Consider the following 21,006-nt stretch of genomic DNA (forward strand, 5'->3'; position numbering starts at 1 on the left):
AAAGTGGAAGGCAGGTTCCTGTCTTCCTGAGCCGCACCCAATCCAATGGGAGAGACAGTTGTGTCAACTGGAACATAAGACAGTGAGACCTGGACAGTGGTCACCACACCCAAGGGGCCTGGCTGCTTACAGGGCAGTGACGGGAGAAGAGAGAGGGCTCCCAGCAGCCTTCCTGGGGGAGGGGCCGTCAGGGCTGGGCTTAAAGGCTAGCCCTGGAATCAGACTAGTGCTTGAGTCCCGGTTTTGCACTCTGTTGTCTGTATGACTTGGGGGAAGTTATATAACCTCGTTCCACCCCAATTTTGCTGCAAGGAATTGTTTAAAGAGTGAGATAATATATACGAAGTGCTAATCACAGTGCCGGAAACATGGAACGTTCTCTACAGCAGATAACTGCCATGGCCACAGCCATCATCGTCATCGTCGTCGCCATCATATGCCAGACCTGTTCACAGTGAATCGTATTTTTATGAGAAGAATTCATTAACTTGATTGTACATAGGTACCACAAAGGAAGAAACTGGCAAAAGTTCTGATTAGCGCATTTGTGGACCAAACAAAACAGTTCATCCAAAAAGCAGAATTAGTCCCCTCCAGAAGTCACTGAATTCTCGCAGCAAAGGAGCCATAGAACCTGGTAGAAAACTTGCAGAATTTTTCTAGAACAGTTGTTCGTTGTTATTTTTAAATGAATCAATGACGAACTATTTTACACATTATCTCAGTTTGGTTTCCAATATGGTAAATACCCACAGACAGAACCCACATCAACAGACTCCAGGGGTCTCTACAACATTTCAGAGTCCAAGGGATTGTGAGGCCAGGAAGCCTGAGGAAGCCTGTCCCCAGATTGCTGAGCTACAGGGAAGCGGCAGAGCCTGGGCTGGTTGGCGCAGATAGACTCTGCCTTCAAGCTTTTCTTGACCAAATGGTAGGAGTAGCCGCTGCCTGACCCCCAGGTCAGTGGGCTCACCTCAGCTGCACCTCGGCATCCCACGGTGGTTGACAGACACCTGGCCCCACCTCTAGGGTTAGTGAGTCCGTTGGTCCGGGACGCATCTGTGGCATCATGACTTTTGAAACGCCCAGGTCATTTCCAGGTGAAGCCACGGTCGAGAACCACGTGTTCAGGGTGGCCCATGAGAAAGTAAGCCAGCCTTGCAATGTCAGTACGTAGCAGCCATGACCTCCTTCACTGAACTGATAGTTGTTGCTACAAATCTCAGGGAAATCACAGCCAGTCCTTGCTATCAAAGTTAAAATATTATTTTTCCATAAAAAGGTTAAAAAGAAGACCCGAGAACAAACAAATAGCGTGTTAATCAAAGTTGCTGTTGCGATTTTTTGTAAGCAGTCAGACACATTTCATCAGCCACACCCCCACACCCCCGCCTCAGGGCAGCGCTCGCTGGTGTCCTCCCCAGTGATGGAGGGGGGGCCTCGGTCTCCTCCCCCGCATGTGGCGGCACCCATGGGGGAGGGCTCAGCGGTCCTTTCCCGGGTGCTGTCCTCCATCTTGTCCCCTTGTAGGACATCTGTTCCTTCTCAGATGTCCACTGAGACTTAGGTCTGTGCCAAACGGATCCTTGAAGTTTGGAACCTGGGGACATTCCCAGGGGTGGACGTGTTTGACAGGACCGAATGTCAAGGTCAATCTGGCATGGGCCCCCTGTGCTCATGGAGGTTTTTGTCGGGACCAAACGTCAAGGGCCTGTTGTCGCAGACCAGATGTCCCCCTGCACATGTGGCCCTGTCCACTGACGGCCAGTCCTCACGGGCGCCGTCTGCGTGCCAATGACCCACAGAAGGCAGATTCCCTGTCTGGTCTCCATCCGCCTCCCGGGACCCTGCACCAGGCTCCCACTGAAGGACTGAGTGTCTGTAGCGAAATCCGTGTTTCCTTCCTGCCGGAGGAGTCGGGACACAGCATGGGAGGCCAGTCTCTCCCTGAGCACACCCCGAAAGTGAGGGAAGCGGCACACCGCTGAGCCGCACAGAGGGTATTTTCATGCTCGCAACTCCATACAACCGGCTCAACTTCTCTGAGTTGTCAGCATCGGTCTCATATATTACCAGTTTGAAACGTGACGGGTTGGCAGTCACCACTAGCGATGTTTATCTTCGCGTTGGATTTTGTGGTGAGTTATAAATCGTGAATGTTGCTGGTGCAAATAGATAGCAAGAGTTTTGCACTGTAAATAGCTGGGACTCCTGCTCTGACTTCTGAAACCATACTGTGTAGAGTGAATGTTGGAGAGAGGCGGGGACCAAGCCCCTGCTGAAGGAGGTGCCCGGGGGCGTCTGGACCTCCTGAAGGTCGGCATGAGAGGAAGGAGTCATCTGACTCACTTGGCCTCTGGATGGAAGTCCTTTCACCAGATCCTTTGTGCTCACTCTCCCCTCCTCGCCTTCCAGGGCAGCAGGGTCCGCACGAGAGTCAGGAAGGTGCAGCCTCTGACCTCAGGCATCCTTGCAATACCACCTGCCCTCCACTGGTCTAACAATAGCCTCAGTAGTAGATATCTGCCCAGACACCGGGCAAAAGGTGCTCTTTCTATAGTCAAGCCGTGTTCTAGAATATGGTTTCAAATCTAGGGGTGTTACCCACCTCCTGGCAGCCGGGGGATGACGTGGGAAGTTGCGAGGGGTGTCTGGAAACGGTCCCCATCTACTCCGAAGGTTACCCCAGGAGACGAGTGCAGTGCCTTCCTCCACCCCCATCATTGCTGGGGTTAGGCCCTCACAGGGGTGCTCTGTAAGGGCACCGTGTAGACTTGTTTGCTTAACGGGTGTGTCGCACGCAGCTGTGTCCTAGCCATGGCCCTCCCTGCCCCGAGCCCCACAGTGTACAGACTGAGCTTCAGGAGCTGAGCATGAGCTCTGGTGGTTGACTCAGGAATCAGCTAAAGCCCAGGACTGAAAGTAAGGTTCCGGCTGTCATGGTTGTGTTCCTTCATGGACAGTAAATCTCAGAAACGTCATGGGGGAGGGCGTGTGTGTGTCTTGAGCTCCTGTCTACGTGTGGGAGGGTGGGCGGGAGGCTGGCTGGGCCCACCCTTTCCCTTCTGATGTCGTCTTCTTGAAAATCCCTCACAGGCTCCATTCACGCCACCTCGGTGGCGGCCTCCCGCGTGGAGCAGGCGCTGTCAGAAGTGGCCTCGTCGCTGCAGAGCAGCGCCCCCAAGCAGGGCCCGCTGCACCCCTGGATGACACTGGCACAGATCTGGCTCCACGCAGGTACTGCCCCACCCCTGGGCTGGGCCCCCCACCCACCCACAGCCTCCCGCGGGCACTTGCCTCTCTAGCCCACAGCCCCTCATCCAGAGAGACCAGAGCCTTTGCAGTCACACCAAAATGTGCCTGCAGCGGTCCCCACCCCCGAGCCATGGAGGACATGTTCCCGGGCCCCAGGAGACACCTAAAACTTGTCGGGCCCTCTATGTGCCGTGTTTTTCCCTTTTCACACGCACCTGTGATCGAGTTCAGTTTGTAAGTTAGGCGTAGTGAGAGATGAGCAGCCATCACTGGTGATGAAGTAGCTCTTTACGACTTCCCTTGGTGGACCACTACTGCACTTTTGGGGTGGTTGCTAAGTAAATTATCCAGGTGGCTTGAGCACGACCACTCAGTACCGCAACTGTCCGTTCGATAACCAGGGTGGCTACTAAGTGACTAGTGGGCGTGTCCTATGTAGAGGGTGGACACACTGGGCAAAGGGTGATTCTTGGCCCCAGGGGACGGAGCAGGACAGTGCAAGCTTTTAGCATGGTACTCGGGGTGGCGTGAGATTTAAAACTTACGAATGGCTTATTTTTGGAATTTTCCATCTGATATTTTTGGACAACAGCTGATCGTGGGTAACTGAAACCACACAAAGTAGAACCGCACATAAGGGGAACTGGTGCACTTCTTTGCACCAGTGGGTTACGCAGTAGCTCCCATCCCTCCCCGGCCTCTGTGTCCAGAGCCTGGTGCACAGCAGGCATCCAGGAAGGATCTTCCACACTGGGCTCTAAGGGTCGCAGGGCGTTTGCCGTATGAAGTGCGGGGCTTGGGCTGCAGAAGGGGCCAGAGAGCTGCGCCCTAGACTCTCTCTGCAGGAGACAGCATGGCATGGTGTCCCAGACCAGAAAGTCTGGACATCCCGCAGGCTCGGAGGGGAGTCCCAGCTCTATGACTCAGCTGCTGCATAGACTTGAGTTGATGGCTTCCTCTCAGCCTCAGTTTCCTCATCTGTATGTGGGGTTCATGGCACCTGTCTCCAAGGGCTGGTGAGCACAGTGCCTGGCACATCCTGGCAGTGAATTCTTGGAGAGCCTGGGGGAGGGGCCAGGCATACTGATGACACAGGTGTCTTAATCAAAGCCGGGGGGAGGGCAGCCTTTCTGGTGTCCCTGCTCCCCACCCTGACCGCACTCCTGGGAATCCCCAGGGAGGGGCAGGTGCCACACCTGCTGAAGCGGAAACTGGCCCAGGAAGCTGGGACGAAGCCCCACCTGAGTTTCATGTGGCTGCTTTTGGAAAAAGCAGCATTTGGAAATCCCAAAATAAACCCAGCATGCGGGCAATTTCAGCAGCAAGAATCCCATTCTACAGAGACTCCAAACAAATGATGGCTGTTGATTTACTTATATTTCTATATAACAGGTAACTTCTGTTCCTCGTGGTTTATCATTCAATCTATAAGATTCTACCAGGGCCTTTCAAGGCCTGACCTTTGGGGCATATGGTAAAAGCCCAGATTTGGCTGGGAAAGTGCTTATTATCCCCCATTTTATGCCTTTGTTATGCCTTTTCTGCCAGGGGGCCCCCTGTTTACACCTTTTCTGCCAGGCTAGTTGTGTGATGTTCATCCTTGTTTGGCTCCACTGCAGATCCCTGTGCAGGAAAGCGTGGTTGGGTCTGCCTGGCTCTGGCATGTTGCAGAGGCAGACTCAGCCGGCCTCTGAGGTACGGGCATCTCTAATTGAGCCACAACAGCGGCCGTAATTTAAAAATTACATCCTTTCAAGCAGGAGCACAAGCAAGAGGTGATTCATGAGTGTGCTGACTGCTCTTCCCGCACAGCGCTGGCCAGCGCTGGGCTGTCTTGGGCCCTTGAGGGGGGCTAGTGGGCAGCGGGCACAGCAAGGTCCCCCTCCACCACTGTCCTACAGAAAGGCCGCTCCCCTGTCCAGACACCTGTCCTATTCAGCAGCCTTCATGAGCAGAGACTGCAGGACACAGGGAAGGAAGGAGTACGGGCTAGTGTTGGGCCAGGACAGACCGGCCGAACCTGCAGGGCCAGCTCAGGGGCGAGGTTGTCCTTCCCTTGGGCTACGGAGTCCAGGTTTGAAGGGCTGATGGGGGGAAACCGGGAAGAGTTGAAGCTGAGGCCCTGAGGCTGGAACAAGCTCTCTCGGCCTCGCAGGCACCGCTTCTCTTGCTCAGTTCTTGGAAAAGCCGATGGCCTGAGTCCTGCGACAGCATCGCCCTGGGGCTCGCTGCCCTCGCTCAGGTGTCCAGGCTCTGTCCCTCATGGCGTGGCATGACCTGGCGTGGCGTGATGTAGCGCAGCTGGCCAGGGCTCTGGGCAAGAAACTCTGTAGCCGCTTATCAGGACACTGAGGAACCGTTTGGAGCTGTCCTTGAACTTTCATATGAATCGTGTAAATAACACCCACTTGTCACTGCCGTATCCACAGGACAGTACAGCTCTCGTTGCTCGTTTACCATTCTGTGCGTTGGTGACATTGCACTTGTGGAGAACAGGTGCCGGGTCCGCCTCACTCTGGGCACAGCATGCAGAGTGCTGGTGTGCGTGCAGTGAGCTCTACGCGTAACATGGGCGAATGGACTGGCTCAGGATCTTTACAGGGTTTGTGCCGCGTGGACTCAAAGCAGTGACTTTGTTAGAGTCAAGAATTAGAATTGTATCATGCAGTCGCATAGTCTGTTCAATTCAAAGAGGTCAATTCAAAAGGAATTCACCAATCAGCCCCACTGAAGGGTGACGTTTTAGCACACGCGGTTTGAGCTCTACTGCTCTAAGTGTTGAACTAAAAGTGACCCCGTTTTCTTGACAACTGATGGAACCAGGTAACATCTGTGTCCGTCATCAGCTCTAGCAGTTCCGCCCGATTCTGTAAGGTTTTGAGGAAATTCGTTAGATCAGGGTTTCACATCCAAGGCCATGGTGCCCCTGGGGCGTCTGTGGGTCTGTCCTCCCGTGGTGGTTTGCTCCGGTGAGTGTAGGGGAAGCGTGAGGGGAGGAGCCGTGGCCTCACCCCAGGTTCGAGGCCCACAGGGAGGTGGCTCTGAGGTGACCTCAGGTTTCCACCCGATTGTGTGAGAGGTGCCCTGGGCTGTGTGCATGTCTGTCTGAGTGGCAAAGGCATCACAAGTGGGACGCCTCTGGGAGGGAGGTGTCCTGTTCGTGATGCTTTTGGGGTCCTATTCATCTACCCTGGGAAGGAACGGGCCAGGGGCCAGTGGGGAGCACGGACCGAGTGGACAGGGGTGCTTAGTGCAAGGTCCTTCCCGTCCCGTGTGGTGCGCCCCACATCCCGGGCACCCTCTGCACCCTCTTCCCTCAGCACCCCGTCCTCCTGTCCTGGACCCCTGGGACCCCAAAACCTCAGGCTCTTCACCAGAATCCCTGGTGGTAGGCCCACATGGGTTGTGCATGTTTTTCCCCCAGTCCGTTTGCATCTGTGTAACCATTTTACTTTAGTGCTTTTCAAAAAAATAGTGAGTGCACACAGCACACAGTTGAAGAGGCGTAGACGACACAGAGTGCGAAGGCTCCCTGCCATCTCTGGCCCGTCGCCACCCCCCTGCCCCGCGGGCACCCACCCCAGGAGTCTGCGTGCCTTCCAGAGGTGCTGCGAGCTCGGGGACACCCACTAGGTCTTTGCCGACCTAACAGGTGGAAATGGAATTTCAGGGGTCTGTTCCTGATGGCCTCCCGCTGGTCTTAGGTTCTGAGCTTGTCTTCCTGGTGTGTGAGCGTTTATTACGCGTCACAGAGAGTTGCCTTGTGTTTATGATATGTGCCAAAAGTACATCTCTCCGCTTCAGTTTTGTTTCTGTTTTTTGTCCTTTTTTTCCCCAGTTTTTAAAAAAATACATCCGTCAAACTTTTCCTTATGATCTCTGGGCTTCATGTGATACTTAGAAAGCAACTACCCATCCTGTGGTCTCTTTTCCCGAAAGTTCCAAGTATCTTCCAGTGCGATTTGTACATTCATCGTCTTGCAGAGAAGGTCAGGGGGTTCTTCCCCATGTTTCGCACGAGGGGAAGCCCAGGGTGGACAGAAGCTAGAGCCCGGCAGCACGAGTCAGGAGGCCAGAGACAGGGGGCCACGCAGAGCATCTGATGTTTATTACACCTCGAGACACCTCTCCATCCAACTTCTTCAGAATGCAAACCTCGTGTTGCCGTTGGAGAGGCACACATCCGATTCAGAGTGGAGCCAGGGCCTTCCCCAAGCCAGGCCGCTTCTTGGTGCCCATCTTTCAATTTCCACATTGGGATGGCAGCTAAAAATGACTTTGCAGTAGGTGGTTAATTTCTGCTTGTTACTTACTAATAATTATAGCTTTCACTTTGGCACCTCTCACAGTCGAAACCAACAGCTATTCTTAGATGTGCAAGATCAGATTTTCTGATTTCTGCTGGGAATTTAAAGCTGTGACACTCTCACAGATTCCTTGGTCCTGGCCTGTCCCCTTTCCCCTTCCCTTTCCCAGGCTTCTCCCAGCCACCAGGAGGCCACACCAGCAGGGCAGAGGGCCTGGTCCCCCTGGCAAGGAGACAGCTCCCAGATGGGTGGGGCGTTGTCACCGCACAGGGAGCGCCTGTGGGAGGGAGCACTCGGTCCCCGGGGCCGTGCCTGCCGTGTGCAGTGTCATCCTTGATCAGTCAGCTTCCCCTAGACCCACCTCTTCTTTTGCCTGGGGGTGGGTCGTCATTAATGGTCTGCAACTTGCAGGTATAACATTCATCAAGGACAGTACGTGCGTCAGACATCATCCCATGAGCTTCGTATGTCTTTAACTCATTCAGTTCTCATGAGAGCCATGTGGAGCATAAATAGCCTGTTCATCCCATTTTACAGATTGAGAAACTGAGCCCCAGCTGTCATTTGCCTAGGGTTACAGGGCTACCAATAGCGGAAAGGCCTGAGTCCAGACCACCCAGTGTGGGCCCAGAACCCCAGCTCCCACCTGGAGTGGCACTCAGCTCCGGGACACCGTGTCCTTGAGCATCTGTTTTCGTCACATTGGAGCTACGCTCTGGGGTGCGATGGTCATGAGACAGATGGTGTCCCACACAGTGCACAGATTCTACACAGAGCCAGGGCAGGAGACGCCATTCCCATGGTGCCAGGTGCTGTGAGGGGCAGAGCGGGTACCTGTGAGAACTGCTAACAGAGGTCCTCCCCCCAAGGGAGCCAGCGAGGGCCTGAGCACTGGGAGCAGAGACCCACAGGCTGATGAGCACTCGGTCAGGACGATGGTGGGGGGGGCAGGACAGCACATGCCAGGCCTGCGGGTCACCTGAGCTCTGAGTGGTAGGGAGATGGCAGTGGCCCCAGGTGAGGCAGGGTCTTGCCAAGTCTTTTAACTTAATCCTAAAAGCATGGACAAGCTGTGGAGAGCCTCCCAGCAGGAGAGTGAAAGGATAAGAGGGAGGTTTTTGAAGGCCCCTCCCCTTCGGTACGGAGAACGAGTGCGAGCGGTGAAGTGGGAGCAGAAGGAGCAGCAGGGCAGGCGGCAGCATCGGCCCACGTGAGAGAGGAGAGCGGCCGGGGGAGGCGTGGAACCCGCGGGGGTGGAGGGACGTGGATGCTGGGAGGCGCTGAGAGGGAGCAGATAGGACTCGTGAAGGATTAGATTTGGGGGTGGGTGAAAGGAAAGGAGCCCCTGCGTTTGGGGCTCCAGCCAGGGGGTGACCGGTAGTTTCATTTTTTTGCGGTGAGAAGCCTGGGTGAAGAGCAGATATGTGGGGTCAGCAGGGCAGCGAAGCCGAGTCCTGCTTGAACTTGGAAGTGTCAGGTGCCTGAGAACATGCAAGTGACAGTGTCAGGCAGGTGCAGAATATTCAAGCCCATCCTTCAGATTTGGGCTGGAAACAGAACTGGGGGGAGGGGTTGGAGCTGGGGGCGGGTGTGATGGGAGTGGCTGGGAAGAGACCGCCGACAAGGCGGGGAGAGGGCTGGAACAGAGACCCGAGTCCTGCCCGCCCCAACGCTGAAAATCTTCTGAGGGTGAGGAAAGGTCGAAGAAGCGGGAGGGAGAGGTCAGCTGGGCAGTGGAGGGGGCACCAGGAGAGGCAGCGGGTGGCCGCCCAAGGGCACACAGAGGCGCCTGTGCCACAGTGGACAGTGAGGGCTCTGGGCTGGGAGGGTGGAATCCCAGCCGCAGCGTGGTGCCCACAGCAGGCGATGTGGGCAGGTTATTCCTGGTCCCTCTGAGCCCCGGCCCTCTGCTCTGCAAAGCGAGGACAGTTGCGACAGTTGCACAACTGTGCACAGTGAGTGCCCCGCGGGTGGCAAGCACTTCTATTCAAATAACTGTTTTCAAGTAGGAAACGCTGTTGAGAAACTGAGTCCACTGGGGACAGAAGCACTTGTTGGATGCAGTGTGCGGCTGTTGTTGGGGACTGTGACAGGACAGGTTTGCGGCGTGGTGGCCGTGGAGCCACGGGTGTGGGCTGCAGAGTGAGCGGCAAGTGAGGAGAGGAGGGCGGGGCACATTTCTTGCCAGAAGAGCCCAGTGGAGCAGAGCGGGGATGGGAGGGGTAGCTGGGGAGGACCGTGGGGGAGGAAGCGGGCCCTGAAGCCTGTTGATTGCTGATAGGGATGGTGCAGTTGAGACTGAGACCCTTGTCATCCAGAAGAGAGAGAGGATGTGTGAAGGCACGAAAAGGAAAGAGAGAGGTGGGGCCCAGGGCACGGGCAGAGAGTCGGCCCTCAGAACAGAGGGGGCAGTGTGGATGGGGGCAGCGGCAGTGAAGGGTTGAGGTCAGCTCGGCTGGCGCTGTCTTCTCTTTGACTGATGAGTCATGGTCAGCCCAGGGGCAGGGGACTGGGGGAAAGGGCTGAGGCATCTGGAGACCATCTGGACCAAGGCCTGGAGGGGATAAAGTGTACGGTGATGCAGCGGGTTGGGGGGTGGTAGTGAGGAGATAGTCTCGGCGTCCCACCGAGCCCCTGGCGAAGGGAGCACACTGCACAGATCGGCACAGCCATCTGCAGACTCAGAAATGGGTGTCAGCCGTGCAGCCACCTCCCTGATGGAGGCACTTGGCCAAGCCCTGGGTGAGGACAGGCCCTACGTGGCTCTCAGACCCCAGCTCAGGACCTGGCCCTAGAAGCTCAGGTAGGACTGTCACATGAAAACGACCACCAACCCCCCTCACTTTCTGAGTCCCCAGAGAGTAAAGGACAGTTGCAATGAGGGCTGATGAGGAGGGAGGCCTCCCTGGGGGCCGCCATAGGAGGGTGACTGGAGGCTCCTCTGGACATACGACCCCAACACAGGACCCCTTTCCTCTTTGGCCCATGGGCTCATTTACACATGAAAGAGTATCTGCTGCTCCTGGCAGGCACCTGTGTTCCACTAGGGACTCCTCTGCCCCTGGGCAGGCACTGTCACTATCACAGAAGCAAGAGGCCAAGATTTGTTTCCCAAGCAAAAGTCACTGCCCTTCGGAGGAAGCAGGATCTGGGGTAAAGGAAATGGTTTTGAGGGGTCGGGGATTTCGCTGGCCGAGCTCCCTGCCTGCCTGCTTGCCAGTAGGCCTGACCTGCAAGGCTGGGGAGGACCTGCTGGGACACCAGTCTTTCCTTCCTCCCTACCTGCCAGATCTCAGGTGGAATGGCAGGTGTGATGGCACCTAGACTGTGCTCAGCCTTTTAGAAACATGTGCTGTTTCTTTGTGCGAGAAAAGGTGCCCCCTCTGGTTAGATGGACCCCCGGGGAGCAGGCGTGGCCAGCCAACGGCACCCTTGTGAGAAGAGGTTCCTCGCATTCCTGGGACAGACGCAGTCCTGTGCCGGGCGCACAGCCTGCCAATGGCGCCCGGGCTGGACTCAGCCCCACTCTGCGCAGTGCCTCTGCACAGTGGGGCTGCACTCAGCCCCACTCTGCACAGTGCCTCTGCACAGTGCAACCCGAGCCCCAGGCGTGCTCGTTGGGAGCCACCTCTCAGCCTCGCAGTGAAGTTCCCCCGTCAGGAGCACCTCTTCACCTCCAGGAAGAAGTAGTCCCCCTCAGATCACGGCTTTAGTTTGGTAGAAAGAGCAATTTCAGAAAGCCTGCAGTACCAGCCCTCTGTACCATGCAGAAGTGGCACCGACTTGACCCCGGCCCTCCAGGACCATGGCATCCCGTGGGCAAGCTGTGTATGCACACGGGTCACGTAGTGGAGGCCGCCTGGGGGTGGGACCTCCCGCAGCACCCAGGGCGCTGGAGGGATGGTTTACCCCAGGGTGTCTGGGGAAGTCTGGTGCCGGGGTGGGGATGGGCGGAGCCCAGAGAGAGGAGGGGCGGATCTTCAGCAGAGGACCCTTGGGAAAGGCACTTGGGGCAGAAGGAACAGCTCAGGCAGCGGTGTGGAGGCGAGACCCTGAGTTGGACAGAGAGGGACAGAATTGGAAAGGTGGCAGGGCCCCACCTTTAAATGCTGAGCAAACACGTGGCTTACATTCACCTGCAATAGGGAACCACTGACGAGGACAAGCCAAGGAGGGTAGCCAGAGTGCGGGCTGAGCTCCCAGAATGAGGTAGAAATGTCCGAGACCCTGCGTAGCCCCTGACCTTTGGTTCACCGACGGCTGCCAGCGGCCATGACCGAGTCTTTGTCCTGTGACCCTTCAGTGAGGGACCTTTCAGAGCTTCCCTGCAGCGCGGGCCTGACATCGCACTCTGGTGTGTTTTGGGGGGAAGGTGATCGGCTCAGCCTTCAGTCCCCAGAGACAGCTCCCCTCTGTGTTTCTGTTCCTTCTGTACAAGCGCTTACATCTCTCCGCCTGCTCACAGGCCCTCTGCTGACTTACTTTTCCAACTTGAATTTAGCCCCTGGTGAAAGGGCCTGGGAAGCTCCGTTTGCTGCGGCTCCTGGGGCCTCTGATGTGGATCACTGTCCTGGGCCACAGAAGCGGTTGCCCTCCTCTGACCTCGTTCAGTGTTCGTTCATCTACGAACTTCTCTTAGCACCTGCTAAGTGCCAGGGCCTGTGCTAAGAAACGCAGAGATGACCGTGGCCAGGGGTTGCTCGTTGTTCTAGTGGGAAAACACAATAAGTGATTATATTTTGGAGGCTTCAGGGAAGTATAAATAATACTCTGCTCTTTACCTCCTGAGTTCTCAACTAGTTCAGAAATAGAGGAGGCGTTAGAGAACAAACTCCCAGCTGCGTTGCTAGAGTGGCTGAACTGGAGGGCGTGGTTTGACTTTGGTCCCACTTGGGCTCCCTGATGCATCACAGTGGAGTCGAAGTCACCCATCCCAAACTGCTGGCCTCCCTGTGCAGGGGGCAGAGCCCAGGGTTGTGCCAGGAAGAGCAAACCAAGAACGCAGACTCCCAGTCACCAGATACTGGACAAAGAGAGCCCTGAGTGGCCATCGTGGGCAAGCCCACGTCCTTCTTCCAAACTCATCAAGTTGATGGGACTGGGGGGAGTCCACAGTGTGGCTGTGGCTGATGGGCCCCTGACAGAAACAAGAAGTGAGATAGAGCGTCTCCTGGCAAAGGCAGTATGTCCAGGGGGTGATGGCAATGCCATGCAAACCCAGAGTGGGGACTTGCTGATCCTGTGGGATCAGGGATAGACATTGGTGACACTCTTTTCTGGGGAAATGTTAGTCCTTGTTTGAGCCACGGACTCCCGGGAAGGCCGGCTCTTGAGCAGCACGAACTCATTGTAAACCCCTGGAGGGACCAGCACGTGCCTGGGCAGGAAGGCCCCGTGGGCCTTTCTGGGTTACCTGTACCTTTCAGCGCCCCAACCCCAGCGCAGAAGACAGGACCGACGTCGGAGCCCCGCACTGAGGTTTCACTGATGGGCCTTAGACGTGGTGCCCGTTAAGATGGCCCGTCCTCAGGGAGGACGAGTGGCTACAGGTGCACCCCGCCTGGTCGCACTTCACAGACGCTGGGATTTTTACAAACTGAAGATAAGACCTTACACTGGCAAAAAGGTCACAGCTCCCTGCAGGCTCACATGACCGTGAGCATTGCTTAGCAATAAAGCACTTTTTAATTAACGCATGCACATTGTTTTTTAGACCTAATGCTGTTGTGTACTGAAAGACTACAGTGTGGTAGAAACAATTTTATGTGCACTAGGAAACTCAAGAACTCGTGTGACTGGCTTTACTGGGACATTCTCTTTATTGCGACACCCACTCTGTACAGTCGGGCGGGACCCAGCTCGTGGTGCCCCTGAGCTGTGCCTGTGCCTGGGCCCTTGTCTCAGAGGAGCCCTGGTTAGATGGAGAGGCTAGATTTGCACCTCCCAAGTCCACTGGCTCGGCCACGTGGAGCTGCAGGGCTTGGGCGGGTCATTTTGCCTCCTGTCCCTTAGATTCCTCACTCTGCTGTCTCAGAGGGGTGAGGCCCCGCTAAGCATGATCCTTACCATTTTCATTCCCCCTGCGCTGCAGGCTTCCTCCCCCTGCTGGGTCCGCTGCCCTTGCAGAGTTGTGGGCCAGCATTAGGCCCCCTTGACTGGTGAATGACTGCCCTGCCCAAGGCCACACGTAAGCCCCAGGTACAGGGACCAAATCCTCAATGTTCTCATGACACCATGGCTTACAGTCTGGGTGTCCCAGAGCCCTGGGGTCACCAATGGTGCCTCCAAGGCCAGGAGAGGGGGCCAAGCCAAAAGGAGGGCAAGCTGCCCACTCTGGGTTTTTTTTAAAAGATTTTATTTATGGACTTCTGCCAAGATGAAGGCATAGGTGGATGTGCCGTGCCTTCTCACACAACCAAGATTAGAGAAAACTAAATATTAGCAACAGAAAACACAGCCAGAACACGGAAAATTGAACTTTTCGGAAGTCCGTTAACAACAAATTCTTCAGCCTGACCGGTAAGGGGCGAAACCAGCGGCTGGCGGAGCAGGGTTGCACAGGAAAATTTGGTCAGACGGACTCAGGCGTGGAATCCAGGCGCAGGGTCGGACCGAGTGAGCGACCAAGCGAGCAACCAGGCGAGCGACAGCGGGGGAGACAGCGAGGCAGCGGGGCTGCGTGTTGACTGAGGTCTCGCATTTGTGCGCGGGTGGACAGGCGAGGGAGTGGGCGGTTGGACCGGGCCGGCAGGTCCCCACGGCAAGCGGCAGTGGAGGGTGCCGCCATTTCCCTGCTCTGACCCCACCTCCACATACAGCGTCATAACCCAGCGACTCTGAGTGGCCCAGCCCAGGTGAACCACCTAAGGCGCTGCTCCTCCGCACCCAGCTGTGAGAAACAGCAGAGGGGGCCGCCATTTCCCCGCTCTGACCACGCCCCCACATACAGCGTCACAACCCAGCAACCTGGGAATCCAAGGTGCCTTTCCTCACACTTAAAGGGCCAGAACAGACCAAGAATGGCGCAGGAGGATCTCAGAGCCCCAGAGCCAATAGATCTAAGTGATGAAGAAATAGCAAAACTCACAGACGCACAGTTTAAAACATTGGTGATCAGGATCCTCACAGAACTGGTTGATTATACCGACAAATTAGACAAATATATGAAGGCGAAACTAATTGAAATGAATGGAATTGCACAGGACACCAATAGCAATGAAAAGGAAACTGGGACTCAAATCAATGGAGTGGACCAGAAGAAAGCAAACAATGGCCAAACCGAAAAGTCAAGAAGCAAGAATTCAAAGAAATGAGGAGAGTCTTAGGAACCTCCAGGACATCTTTAAACGCTCCAACATCCGAATTATAGGGGTACCAGAAGGGGGAAAGGCACAGACACCAGTGGAAAACTTATTTGAACAAATAATAAAGGAGAATTTCCCCAATCTGGCAAAGGAAATAGACTTCCAGGAAATCCAGGAAGCTCAGAGAGTTCCAAAGAAGTTGGACCCAAGAAGAAACACACCAAGGCACATCATAATTACATTAGCCAAAATTAAAATGAAGGAGAGAATCCTAGAAGCAGCAAGAGCTAAGGGGACAGTCACCTATAAAGGAGTCCCCATCAGACTGTCAGCGGATTTCTCAAAAGAGACCTTACAGGGAAGAAGGGGCTGGAAAGAGGTATTCCAAGTCATGAAATCTAAAGACCTACATCCAAGATTGCTCGATCCAGCAAAACTTTCATTTAGAATGGAAGGACAGATAAAGTGCTTCTCAGATAAGATCAAATTCAAGGAGTTCATCATCACCAAGCCCTTATTATATGAAATGTTAAAGGGACTTATCGAAGAAAAAGAAGTTAAAGAAACATGAACAGTGAAAGGACAACAAACTCACAGTTATTAACAACCACACCTAAAACAAAAGCAAACTAAAAGGACAGCTAGATCAGGAGTGGAAACATAGAAATGAAGATCTCAAGGAGGGTTAGCAACAGGGGAGTGGGAGGAGGGAGAAGGGGGGAGAAGGTACAGAAAATAAGTAGCATAGACAGTAGATAGAAAATAGATGGGGGGGCAAGAATAGCATGGGAAATATAGAATCTAAAGGACTTGAGACACATGGTCATAAACTAAAGGGGGGGTAATGGTGGGAACAGGGGGGTAGTGTGGAGGGGAATGAAGGGGGGAATAGAACAACTGTAACAGCATAATCAATAAAAAATTTTTAAAAAAACTTACAAAGTGTTCACTCCAATAAAAATAGTGCTCATCTGAAAAAAAAAAAGATTTTATTTATTTTTAGAGAGGAGAGAAACGTTGATGTGCAAGAGAAACATCAGTTGGTTGCCTCCCACACACCCCCAGCCTGGGAGCTGGCCCGCAGCCCATGCACGTGCCCTGAGTGGGAATTGAACTGGCTACCATTTGTTTGCAGGACGCCCAGCCCACTGAGCCACACCAGCCAGGGCACTCCCTTCTCTTAATGTCTCTTTGGACAAAGGAGGCTCCATTGGGGAAAATGGCTTGCAAATCCACTGTAGTACATTGCGTCCTGCGTCCTTCCATTGAAGTTAAAATGAGGCGCTCAGGAGCAGCCCGGGCCTTTGTCTGCCTTGTTGGCCTCGGAGCACACACCTCACCGGCGACGGGTTTCCTCCTGCAACTTCTAGAAAAAGCCCTTGGGAGCCTGGATCTTTCTCCCCCTTCTGACCCGTCTTCCCTTCCCCAGCACGTGCGGGGAGCAGAAGCTCAGACCTGTGGCTGATGGACACGCAGCGGTCAGGGAGGTCCTCGGCCTTGTGGGGACCCTCCGAGAACAGGTCAGCACGCGTACTGTTGTGCTGGTGTGAGGCTCCCCCAGCCTTGACTCTTGGTGTGAAAATTCTGGAAGTATTTAGCCCCCACCCTCTCAAGTTGGCCTTTTAAAAATTCCCCAGTGACCTATCTGGAAGGAGAGGCCCGGTGTGTCTCACCCACCCGCAGACTGCTCCGGGCCCTGCAGGTCTTGGAAATGAGCTCACCCCCAAAGTGGAAGCAAGGCAGGAGCAAGGGTTCAGCAAGAGGAGCGTCTGCACGGCTCCCCGTGTCTCCGCCATGCCCAGGGAGCTCAGACCCTTCCTGGTGAGGGCCTGGGAAGACTCCTGCTATGGGAGGACATCGGCTAGCCTTGCGGTGTCATGAGGACGGACCTCATGTCCCAGGAGGGCAGGCTTTGCCTAGGCCCAAACCGAAGGGCAGGTCCCGGTCATCTCTGTCTCCATGGAGCCCTGTGTGCGGTGCACACTAGCGGGTCCTGGGTTCTGGGGCCTATGCAGCAGATGCAGCAGGTGCAGCAGGCGTGTGACCGCCGGCCTGGCCACCTGAGGGCTACGGAGGCTGTGTTTCGATGGCCTGAGTTTTCATCCCTCCTCCCCTGGCTGGCCCGTCATCTCTGTGCTGCTGCCGATGGGAGGCTGATGGACAGAGGACCCGACGACAGGGGTCGAGGGGTCAGGATGAGTCTGTACCCTGGTGAGACTGTACTCTCCCGGGCTTTCCCGTGGCCTACAGAGTCAGCACCGATGTGAACGTGGCCGCCAGGGACCTGAGGGCGCTGGGAGAGGGGCCGTGCAGGGCAGTCACGGTCAGAACATCAGCCGAGTCAGCACAGACCACAGCCCGGTGACGCCACCTGGGCCTTTCCCGCCTCCAGGGCTGAAGCTGGAGGTAGGGACATAGGATAGATCTGCAGCAGAGCCTGCTGTCAGGAGTAGACCCAAGACCCCTCACAAAAAGCGCTGGGGACACAGCCACAGAGAGGCACAAAGGCTGGCCCCCCATCTGAGGGCAGGGGTGGGGTCCAAGATGGTGCCCAGGAATGGTGGCAGCTGAGCTAGGCCTTGATGTGAGGCTGCAGCGGGGCTGGGGCCGTGGGGGGCGTCACAGGAGAACAGACCAAAGTGTGTGTGGGCACAGCAGTGCTCTCCGCAGGGGGGCCCAGGGTGCAGGGAGCAGGAGGAACCCCCTCCAAGAGAAGGACGGCGTGCTCTTCCACTCAGGGGGCGACTGCCCAGAGCTCTGGCCCGGGGGCCAGTCTGGCAGCAGCTGTGGGGGTCGGGGGTGGAGGCAGGGGCCTGCATGGATGAGGAAGGGGCTGGCCTGGAGGTAGAAGGGGTCAGAGGTCCCAGGCACAGCGGCCGCCTGAGCAGGGCCCAGGACAGTGGTCTGCACAGACACAGCTGAGGTGGGGAGAGTAGCCCGACAGCCAGGCCCTGGAACGGTGGTGGAGGAAAGGTGCCTGCGTGTCCCTGAGACACAGACGAGTGGCACTTGGACATGGGTGACGGGCTCTTTCAGGGAGGCCCGGGCTGCAGGGCAATTCAGGACCCTCCGTGTGGAGCGGGGCAAGTGGAGGCCTGAGATTGGAGGACGGGCCATTTTCCTGCAGTCTTGAAAGCGACAGCTCGGTTTTCCCAGGGCTTTGTTGACGGGATACAGTCAACAGTCTCCAGGGCACAGCAGCTGCCTGGCTGGCAGGCAGGGTCACCGTTCAGGTTCACGCCCATAAACATGTGAGTCCCAGCCGGCTGCCCTTGCCACACCTCTGGTGTCGGGAGAAGAGGCCGCAGGGCAGGGCCATTGCCCTCTGAGTGGCTGTGTGCCTCCGATTCAATTCCCTGTGAGCTCACTCTGGCCCTTTCCTAGGGCTGTCAGAGTCGGGGGCAGGCGTCCCAGGCACCAGGTGTTCTAGGTGGGCCCTGAGGATGGGTGTCCTGGGGGTGGGGGGGAACCCACACAGGCCTCACTCCCCACTTGGTGGTGACGTGTGTCCCCTTCAGGGCCCCACTGTGTGAGAGACTTGAGTCCACATGTGACTGTGGGCACGAAGGACCGTCAGCCTGCAGCCGTTTCCACTCGGGAGGGGGATTGGCCGGCTCTGGATCCTGTGTATTCCTGATGGGCCCCTGCCACACTCGGGCAGGGGTGGGGGGAATATAAATGTCCCCAGCCAGAGTCGCAGTCACTCCCAGGGCCTCCAAAGGTCGGTGGAGCCGGAATCACCTGCCTCTGCCCCCTCCCCCACAGCGGAGGTCTACATCGGCATCGGGAAGCCTGCGGAAGCCACGGCCTGCACCCAGGAAGCGGCCAACCTCTTCCCGATGTCCCACAACGTCCTGTACATGCGGGGCCAGGTTGCCGAGCTGCGAGGCAACATCGATGAAGCCCGGCGGTGGTACGAAGAAGCCTTGTCCATCAGCCCCACCCACGTGAAGAGCATGCAGCGACTGGTGAGTCTGAGAGCGGCGGGACCCCCACTCTTGGTGGGGGCTCATGACCCTCAAACCCTATTCTGGTTCCTAAGGCCAGGGCGCCTAGCCAGCAGGTACTGCTCCTGCCGTGGTCGACGTAAATGGAGCCCCAAGGAGCTGGCAGGGCCCAGCCTGAGCAGCTCCGCCCGGCAGCCCCATGTGGCGGGGGCGAGGTCAAGGCAGTGGTCCCCAGCCACCGTGGCTCTGGATTTAGTAAAGATATTCTTGTGGCTCTGGGCCCCGTCTTTGTCATCTCGGTCTCTGCACTGCTTTTAGCAGCCACCTTGTGGGGGTGTCCACTTTTCGGGGAGACTTTAGTACAAAAGTCAGAGCCTTTTATAGACTGGGGGCTCTCTTACCTGAGGGAGCTGGAGACCCAGCTTGTCTCTGAGACCACTTGCTAGTAGGACACCCTGTCATCCTGTTTGGAGGAGGGGACGGGCGGAACATGTCCCACCAGAAGGACGCAGGTGAGTCTCTGCAGTGTCCACAGTGTGTGGGCACTGGCTCTGCAGAGATGCACACACATTGCTCCCTGGACGGCCGGGCCGGGAGCCTGGGGCTGCCCCGCTGCTCCGCCCATCCCTTGCCTAGGAGTTGGCCACTTGACTACCTCCATTTCCATGGGGGGCGGCAGACTGACCGCTCTGGAGGGTCTGTCCTGTTAAGAACATACCAAGCATGGCTGCTACAGGGCCATCGGTCTGCTCTTCCTGCAAAAGTCAGAATCGAAGGCAGGCAGACGTTAACCAGGCCCACGGAGCTGGCGGGAAGCCACCTGCTTTCTGTGGGTCTGTGTGCTGGGCTGAGGCTCTGAGTCCTTGTTCCATTCTGAGTAGTGGGACATCTGTGATTTAGTGAACCGCGGGATGGGAAAGCCTTGTAATGAGTGGAGCTGTCCTCTGTGTTGCCGTCTGTGGGAGCCCAGAGTCCGTCATCGGTGGCGTGTAATTCTGACAAGGGAGCACTGGACAAGGAGTGCAGGCGACAGAGTTCTGTCTGGCCCAGTGGCGTCAATGGCTCACTCTTTTAATGTTGGGAAAAGCCCACAAGTTCTGGGCACTGTTTCCTTTCTGTGAAATGAAAACATTCGACTAGATCGGCTGAGTTTCTGTCAGGCGTTAAGAGGTTACGGTTCTGTAACTGATACATAAAATGTTGCCTGGAGGGTCTCAGAGCCTTTGTTCTCTTGCCATTTCTCACAGTGACATTGTGACATGTCGAGGGAGCTGAGCAGCAGCTACCGGTTCTCGGCAGGAGACTGCCCAGGCCCTGAGCCCTGGGCACCACGGGAAGGGCGTGTGCTTCCAGGTCAGATAGAGGTCCACACAGCCCCGGTCCCCACTCCCGGGACACCTGGGCCTTGGTGCTTGATGTCCAGGAGCCTCGGTGGCTCTGGGAATTGGGCTGACTTACCCCGTTCACTGGTGAGAACAGAAGGAGATGATCCACATCACAAGCCTCGCAGAGTTCCTGGCACCTAGTAGGTGCTCATTCGGTAGAAAACCGATGACAACCATTTTCAGTTTTAAAAATAAATCAGGTTTTATAGTAATTACAGCTACTTAATTGTTTAGCTTCCCTTCATGAGCATCCTGTAGCTGGAGACAGCTGTATAATTTTACACACTACCCAAAGCTCCAGGTTGGTTTGATCAGAAATATTTTAATTTGTGTCTCACTATTGCAAGAGGCATTTGGAGGAGCTTCTGGGACCTCTGTGCTCTCCGGAGCCTCGCGGACGAGGCGCCGTCATTGCCATGTACCCAGCGTTTGGATTAAAAAGAGGCAGCGTGTTTCCACCTCGGGGCCTATGAATTATTCAGGGAGGTGCTTCTGCTCCATCCCCAAGGGGAACACACGAGACAGAAGATCGCATAGGAAAATCGCACCAGGAGTCTTCTGTTTCACCTTTGGAGCTTGTCGGGACACCTGAGCCCCCTGACAAATGCCAGGCGCTCTCCTGTGAGAAAGGAGCCGCCCGCAGCGGGCCCAGCGCAGGGGGGCTGGTGAGGGAGGGCCTTCTCTGGGCTCAGAGGCAGGAGCTGCTCTGGAGGTCTCACCCAGAGAAAAGAGTAAAAACGATAAACTCTTAACGCTTTTCTCAGTGCACCCTGCTATATTCAGAACTCTCCAGACCGGAGGCAGGGAC

The 21,006-nt window shown here is 56.0% G+C and overlaps 1 protein-coding gene across 5 annotated transcripts in view; it reads left to right on the top strand.

Annotated features, from left to right (window-relative positions):
• Positions 1–21,006, top strand: part of TTC7B (tetratricopeptide repeat domain 7B) — a 214,370-nt gene that overhangs the window by 167,524 nt on the left and 25,840 nt on the right. For all 5 annotated transcript variants that reach the window (XM_053666004.1, XM_053666005.1, XM_053666006.1 and 2 more), the window contains 2 exons: positions 3,097–3,237; positions 18,632–18,834. In XM_053666004.1, the coding sequence (XP_053521979.1) occupies positions 3,097–3,237; positions 18,632–18,834 (344 nt within the window). The remainder of the gene's footprint in view (positions 1–3,096; positions 3,238–18,631; positions 18,835–21,006) is intronic.

This window comes from Artibeus jamaicensis, unplaced genomic scaffold (assembly GCF_021234435.1).
Source record: "Artibeus jamaicensis isolate MK-2021 breed Jamaican fruit bat unplaced genomic scaffold, CSHL_Jam_final contig_444, whole genome shotgun sequence".
NCBI classification, from domain to species: Eukaryota; Metazoa; Chordata; class Mammalia; order Chiroptera; family Phyllostomidae; genus Artibeus; species Artibeus jamaicensis.